The following is a 7,162-nucleotide window of genomic DNA, read 5'->3' as shown; positions in this document are numbered from 1 at the left end:
GTCCCGCGCGCGAGGCTCGGGCTGCGCCCCCCCGACCCGTCCGCTCCCGTTCCGTCCCGGCCGCCGGCGGCTCCCGCTCGGGCTCCCCGCACGGGACCGGCTCGCGCGTGCCCCGCGGAGCTGCCGCGCCGAGCCGGCTCCGCCCGGGCTGCCCGTCACCCGCGCCCCGCTCCGGTACCGGCACCGCCGCGCCGGGAGCCCCGCGCCTCGCCCGCTCTCCCTGGGGACGCGCCGCGGCTTTCCCGAAGGGAGCCTGACAGCCGGTACCGGTGACAGCCCGCCCGCGGGGAGCCTCTGCCCGGTTACCGAGAGAGTAACCCCAGCCCAGCCCAAACCTGCTCCTCGAGGGGCGCGGGCCGCCCCGGCACCGCTCCCGCTGCCCGCGGGCTCCGCAGGTGGGGCTCCCCAGAGCCGGCGGCTCCGTGTGTCTGTCCCTCCACCGGCGGCTCCGCGTGTCAGTTCCCCACCCTGGGTCCGTGTGTCTGTCCCCGCACCGGCGGGTTTGTCTGCCAGTCCCCCGCCCCTGCTGCCCGATCGGCGGGTCCGCGTGTCGCTGCGTCCGTCCGCTCACCGGCGGATCCGTCTGTCCGTGTGTCCGTCCGCTCACCGGCGGGTCCGTGTGTCGGTGTGTCCGTCCGCTCACCGGCGGGTCCGTGTCTCGGTGTGTCCGTCCGCTCACCGGCGGGTCCGTGTGTCGGTGTGTCCGTCCGCTCACCGGCGGGTCCGTGTCTCGGTGTGTCCGTCCGCTCACCGGCGGGTCCGTGTCTCGGTGTGTCCGTCCGCTCACCGGCGGGTCCGTGTCTCGGTGTGTCCGTCCGCTCACCGGCGGGTCCGTGTCTCGGTGTGTCCGTCCGCTCACCGGCGGGTCCGTGTGTCGGTGTGTCGGTGTGTCCGTCCGTTCACCGGCGGCTCCGTGTGTCGGTGTGTCGGTGTGTCGGTGTGTCCGTCCGCTCACCGGCGGGTCCGTGTGTCGGTGTGTCCGTCCGCTCACCGGCGGCTCCGTGTGTCTCCCGCAGCCGTCGCGCCGGGCAGGCTGGAGCCGCCGCCGAGCTCTGAACCCGCGGACACCTCGCTCCCCGCCGCGCTCCGACGCTGTCCGCCCTCGGCTGCCCCGAAAACGCCGCTCCCTCGGCTGAAGGTTGGTGCGCTCCGTCCCCGCGGCCCCGGCAGCCCCGGCGGGGCACGGGGGGCCCGGCGCTCGGCCCCGCAGCCGCCGGTGCCCGGCGCGGGCCGAGTCTACCTGACGCTGTTTCGTTTGCAGCCATGCCCTGTGTTCAGGCTCAGTATGGGTCCTCGCCTCAAGGAGCCAGCCCGGCCTCCCAGAGCTACAGCTACCACTCCTCGGGAGAATACAGCTCCGATTTCCTAACTCCGGAGTTCGTCAAGTTTAGCATGGACCTCACCAACACCGAAATCACCGCCACCACTTCTCTCCCCAGCTTCAGTACCTTTATGGACAACTACAACACGAGCTACGACGTGAAGCCCCCCTGCTTGTACCAAATGCCCCTGTCGGGACAGCAGTCCTCCATTAAGGTGGAAGACATTCAGATGCACGGCTACCAGCAGCACGGCCACCTGCCCCCGCAGTCCGAGGAGATGATGTCCCACTCGGGCTCCGTCTACTACAAGCCCTCGTCGCCCCCGACCCCCTCCACGCCCGGCTTCCAGGTGCAGCACGGCCCCGTGTGGGACGACCCCGGCTCCCTGCACAACTTCCACCCCAACTACGTGGCCACCACGCACATGATCGAGCAGCGCAAAACTCCCGTGTCCCGCCTGTCCCTGTTCTCCTTCAAGCAGTCTCCGCCCGGCACGCCCGTCTCCAGCTGCCAGATGCGCTTCGACGGCCCGCTGCACGTCCCCATGAACGCGGAGCCCTCCGGGCCGCACCACGGCGTGGACGGGCAGGCCTTCGCCGTGCCCAACCCCATCCGCAAGCAGCCGTCCATGGCCTTCCCCGGGCTGCAGCTGGGCCACGCTCCGCAGCTCCTGGACAGCCAGGTGCCCTCGCCGCCGTCCCGGGGCTCGCCGTCCAACGAGGGGCTGTGCGCCGTGTGCGGGGACAACGCGGCCTGCCAGCACTACGGCGTGCGCACCTGCGAGGGCTGCAAGGGCTTCTTCAAGGTGAGCGGGGCCGGGGCTCCGCGGGGGCTGCGGGGTCAGCGGGGAGCCCGCGGGGCCGAGCCGCCCCCGGATGGAAATGGGTTAGGACAGAGAGCCGCGGCCGAGCTAAACCGTGTGGAACGGAATTCCCTGCGGTAAAATTAAGTGATCTCTTTATTTCACCATCCTGATTGAATAATCTTATCGTTTTAAATAGAGGAGGTCTCCAAGGAATGTAAATAATATGAATGCCCACGGATTTGTATTTACCGAGCGTCTCTTTGCCTCCTCTCGGCATATAAAGCACGGCTAGGAGCTGCGAGGTTAGCTCGGATGTTAACGCTGTCAATTTTCTCCTGTTAAATGCCCTGGGAAAGAAAGAAAAAAAAAAAAAGAGAGAAAAAAAAAAAAAGAAGGGAGGAAGGAAAAAAATAAAAGGAGGGAGGAAAGGAAATATAAGGGAAAAAGGAAACTAAATAAAGGAGAAAAGGAAATAAAGAGGAGAAAGGAAAAAAGGAAATAAAGGGCAAAGAAAATAATTCTTTAAAGGCAGAAGAAGAGAAGGGGAAAAGGAAATAATAGAAAAGAAAAAATTAAAATATCAAAAGGGAGAAGAGATTAAAGGGGGGGGAAAGGGAAGGGATATAAAGGTAAAAAAAAAAGAGGAGAAGAAAAGATAAAAAAAAGAAAAGAAAATAAAGGGGGGGGGGAGAGGAAATGAAAGCAAGAGCAGAAAACGAAGGGAGAAGCGGAAGGAAACAAAGCGGAAAACCCGGCAAATAAGCTAAAGGGGAGGGAAGGGAAGAGGCGATGGAGGGGAGAAGGAGGCGCGGCGCTGAGCGCTCCCGTCCCTCCGGCCCGCAGCGCACGGTGCAGAAGAACGCCAAGTACGTGTGTCTGGCCAACAAGAACTGCCCGGTGGACAAGCGCCGCCGGAACCGCTGCCAGTACTGCCGCTTCCAGAAGTGCCTGGCCGTCGGCATGGTCAAGGAGGGTGAGTGTCCGAGCGGCCGCGGGTCCGGCCGTGCCCCGCGGGGCCGCGCCGGCCTCACCGCCGCTCTCTCCCGCAGTGGTGCGCACAGACAGCCTAAAAGGCCGCCGGGGCCGCTTGCCGTCCAAACCGAAGAGCCCCCAGGAGCCCTCTCCCCCCTCTCCCCCGGTGAGTCTGATCAGTGCGCTGGTGAGAGCCCATGTCGACTCCAACCCGGCTATGACCAGCCTGGACTATTCCCGGGTAAGCGGCACCGAGCTCGCGGAGGGACCCCGCCGCCGCCGCCCGGGGAGGGGAGAGCGCCGGCCCGGGGCCGCTGCGGGGGGACAGCGGGGCCGCCGGGGGCTGGGCTCGGCTCCGGCCCGGACCGGGGGCTCGGCTCGGCTCCAGCCCTGCCCGGGGGCTCGGCTCCAGCCCTGCCCGGGGGCTCGGCTCAGCCCTGCCCGGGGGCTCGGCTCGGCTCCGGCCCTGCCCGGGGGCTCGGCTCAGCCCTGCCCGGGGGCTCGGCTCCAGCCCTGCCCGGGGGCTCGGCTCCAGCCCTGCCCGGGGGCTCGGCTCCAGCCCTGCCCGGGGGCTCGGCTCCAGCCCTGCCCGGGGGCTCGGCTCCGGCCCTGCCCGGGGGCTCGGCTCCGGCCCTGCCCGGGACCGGGGGCTCGGCTCCGGCCCTGCCCGGGACCGGGGGCTCGGCTCCAGCCCTGCCCGGGGGCTCGGCTCCGGCCCTGCCCGGGGGCTCGGCTCAGCCCCGCCCGGGACCGGGGGCTCGGCTCCAGCCCTGCCCGGGGGCTCGGCTCCGGCCCTGCCCGGGACCGGGGGCTCGGCTCCAGCCCTGCCCGGGACCGGGGGCTCGGCTCAGCCCTGCCCGGGGGCTCGGCTCAGCCCTGCCCGGGGGCTCGGCTCCGGCCCTGCCCGGGGGCTCGGCTCCGGCCCTGCCCGGGGGCTCGGCTCCGGCCCTGCCCGGGGGCTCGGCTCCGGCCCTGCCCGGGGGCTCGGCTCCAGCCCTGCCCGGACCGGGAGCTGGGCTCGGCTCGGCCCCCCGGGACCGGGAGCTGGGCTCGGCTCGGCCCCGCCGGCGCCGCCCCGGGATCGGGCCCCCCGCGCACGGAGAGCGGCGGCCTCGGAGCGCCGTTCCTAATCGAATTAATTGCCCCGGAACATCTAATTTCCTCGCCGGTCAGAGAGAGCTTTAATTGTTATCCCAGCCCGCTCCCCGGCCGGGGACGGGGTGAGCAATTTCACGGGTTATAGACTTTAGAGAACCTCATTAAGTGCTTTTTAAAATGAATTTCCAGTTCCAGGCTAACCCCGACTACCAGCTGAGCGGTGACGACACCCAGCACATCCAGCAGTTCTATGATCTCCTGACCGGCTCCATGGAGATCATCCGAGGGTGGGCGGAAAAAATCCCCGGCTTCACTGACCTCCCCAAAACGGACCAGGACCTGCTCTTCGAGTCCGCCTTCCTGGAGCTCTTCGTGCTGCGGCTGGCGTACAGGTGAGCGCGGGGCGGGGGAATCAGACCCTTTCAGGGTCCGCTGCTCGGCGTTTTATTAACTCCTCGGTAATTAGGTGCCTCTTAAATCCTTCATTTATTGCTCCTCAAGTAATTAGTTGTTTAGATTTTCTCCCCCATCATCGCCTTTCTTATTATCTTTTTCTTTTATTTATTTATTTCCTGTTCTCTCTTGTTCTTTTTTTCTCTTTCATTCCCTCTCCTCTGTTTTATCTTTCTCTCCTTCCCTGTCTTTCTTGCTTTCTTTCTATCGCTCATTCTCTCTTTCTTTTCTCTTGTCATCCTCTTATCTCTTTTGTCTTTTTTTTTTCTTTCTTTTCCTCCGTTTTTCTCTTTTCTGTCTGATTTTCCTCCCTCTCTCATCCATCCATCCATCAGTTCATTCTGGGGTTGTCCCCTTCCTTCCAGGTCCAACCCCGTGGAGGGGAAGCTGATCTTCTGCAACGGGGTGGTCCTGCACCGGTTGCAGTGCGTCCGTGGCTTCGGCGAGTGGATCGATTCCATCGTGGAGTTTTCCTCCAACTTGCAAAACATGAACATCGACATCTCTGCCTTCTCGTGCATCGCCGCGCTGGCCATGGTGACGGGTGAGTGTCCCCTGCTGCCGCCGCCGCGCCCGCCTCTGCCCCGGCAGCTCCGTAACCTCCCGCTCCCTTCTCTCCGCAGAGAGGCACGGCCTGAAGGAGCCCAAGAGGGTGGAAGAGCTCCAGAACAAGATTGTAAATTGCCTCAAAGACCACGTGACTTTCAATAACGGGGGGCTGAATCGCCCCAACTATTTGTCCAAACTCTTGGGGAAGCTCCCCGAACTCCGCACGCTTTGCACGCAGGGCCTGCAGCGCATTTTCTACCTGAAACTGGAGGATTTGGTGCCACCGCCAGCAATAATCGACAAACTTTTCCTGGACACTTTACCTTTTTAAGACTCTTCCCGCGCTCTTCCGCTGACCCGAGGAGAAGCTCCGGCTGCCTGAAGGGGAGCTGGTCTGGGCCCAGAGCGGCACCCCTGGGACCAGCAGCCCTGGGTGCCAGCTCCCACCCAGCCAGCGCTGCAAACTCCTGCAGGCAGAAACGCGATGGGCGTTTTGGCTCTGGGGCATCACGGATGCGGCTCATGGACTACACAAACACCATGGTATAAACTTTTTATTATCGGCTTCTAGATGAGTTTATTATTAAGGACTTCTGGTGCGAAAGACAAGGCCGGGCGCGTGGCCTCGGGGACAAACCGAGCGCTGAGGTGACCCACGAGTCTCACCCTCCTAAAGACTAAAGTTTTCTGCTGTAAAGGAAAGCTGTAATATACCCAAACCCCAAACAGTGCGGGGCTGGCGTGGCATTAATGAAGGCGAAGGCTTGTAAATTTATCAGATGTGGTTTGGCTCTTCAGAAAAAAAAAAAAAAAATTATTCTGTGCCTATTTATGATGAAATATGGGAAACGATTCTAAAAAAAAAAAAAATCAGAAATAAAAGCTAAATGCGTTTGGAAAAAAAAAAGAATTATTAAAAAAAAAGGAGAATTGAAAAAAAAAAAAAAAAAAGGAAACCCAATCTGTCCATACCAGGGAAGCATGACGATTCCAGGGTGACCATGTTATAGGCACTTGCTATTTCAGTAATGTCTATATTCTATAAATAGTATTTCAGACACTATGTAGTCTGGTAGCTTTTATAAAGACTGGTAGTTATCTAAGCTTCGAACATTTTCTCAACTGTAAAATAGGTGGGCACAAGTGTTACCCCCCGGAATTCCCCCCAAAGGGACACATAGTGTTTGTAAACAGCGCCCGACACCCCTTGTTTGTAAGTGTTGTATGTACTGTTGATGTTGATTAAAGAAGAAGTTTATATCTTGATTATTTTGTTGTCTAAAGCTAAACAGATCTTGCATGCAGCAGCTTTTGACTGTTTCCAGAGTGCTTATACTATACATAACTCCCTGGAAATTACTGAGCACTTTGAATTTTTGGTTTGTTTTGTTCCGTTCGTTTTGGTTTTTTTTTAATGTCTAAAAATTGTCGGTTAATATATTCTTTTATGTTCGAGTAATATTTTTTAATATTGCCATATTCTGTAGTATTTTTCTTTGTATACCCCGGTTTGGCACACGGGAAAGTCGCTGCCTTTTTTTAATATGGTGTACGACGGTTAGAAACGCGGATTATTATAATTATAATTATTATTATTATTATTATTTTTCTCCCGAGAACTCTTTCTTTGAGAAAGACAATTTTAATGTTTACAACAATAAAACATGTAAACGAATCGAATTTCGTCTCCTTTCTGCCGAAGTGCGAAGCCGCTCCGCCAGCCCCCGCCGCAGCCAGGGGACAAAAGCCTCTGCCCGTGGCCGATGGCCGGGGCCGCTCCCGCTCCCTGCCGCCGCCTCCGCGGGAGGAAGAGGAGGAAAAACCGCGGCTCGGAGGTTGGTCCTTTCCCGGCTTGCGCCACGCTCGGTCCCCGCCGCACGCAGACCCCGCGGGAGGAGCCCCGTCCTGCGCCATCCATCCCTCATCCTTCCCTCCATCCATCCATCCTTCCATCCATCCATCC

General features: G+C 60.3%; 1 protein-coding gene across 2 annotated transcripts; it reads left to right on the top strand.

The window, feature by feature from the left end:
- The first annotated feature begins 921 nt into the window (after positions 1 to 921).
- On the top strand, positions 922 to 6,874 carry NR4A2 (nuclear receptor subfamily 4 group A member 2). Of its 2 annotated transcripts, none has more exons than XM_066323221.1 (7): positions 922 to 1,138; positions 1,262 to 2,127; positions 2,971 to 3,100; positions 3,177 to 3,340; positions 4,387 to 4,589; positions 5,016 to 5,194; positions 5,274 to 6,874. In XM_066323221.1, exons 2-7 carry the CDS (start codon positions 1,264 to 1,266, stop codon positions 5,528 to 5,530), a joined length of 1,797 nt encoding a protein of 598 aa, XP_066179318.1. In that variant the 5' UTR covers positions 922 to 1,138; positions 1,262 to 1,263; the 3' UTR covers positions 5,531 to 6,874. The 2 variants fall into 2 exon arrangements, with proteins under 2 accessions (XP_066179318.1, XP_066179319.1); XM_066323222.1 differs by having other exon boundaries at positions 923 to 1,138; positions 3,177 to 3,265.
- Positions 6,875 to 7,162: the final 288 nt, after the last annotated feature.

The sequence above is a fragment of the Sylvia atricapilla genome, chromosome 7 (genome assembly GCF_009819655.1).
Source record: "Sylvia atricapilla isolate bSylAtr1 chromosome 7, bSylAtr1.pri, whole genome shotgun sequence".
Classification (NCBI taxonomy): Eukaryota; Metazoa; Chordata; class Aves; order Passeriformes; family Sylviidae; genus Sylvia; species Sylvia atricapilla.
Note: the sequence above shows the minus strand (reverse complement) of the source record. Positions and strands in the feature narration are given on the sequence as shown.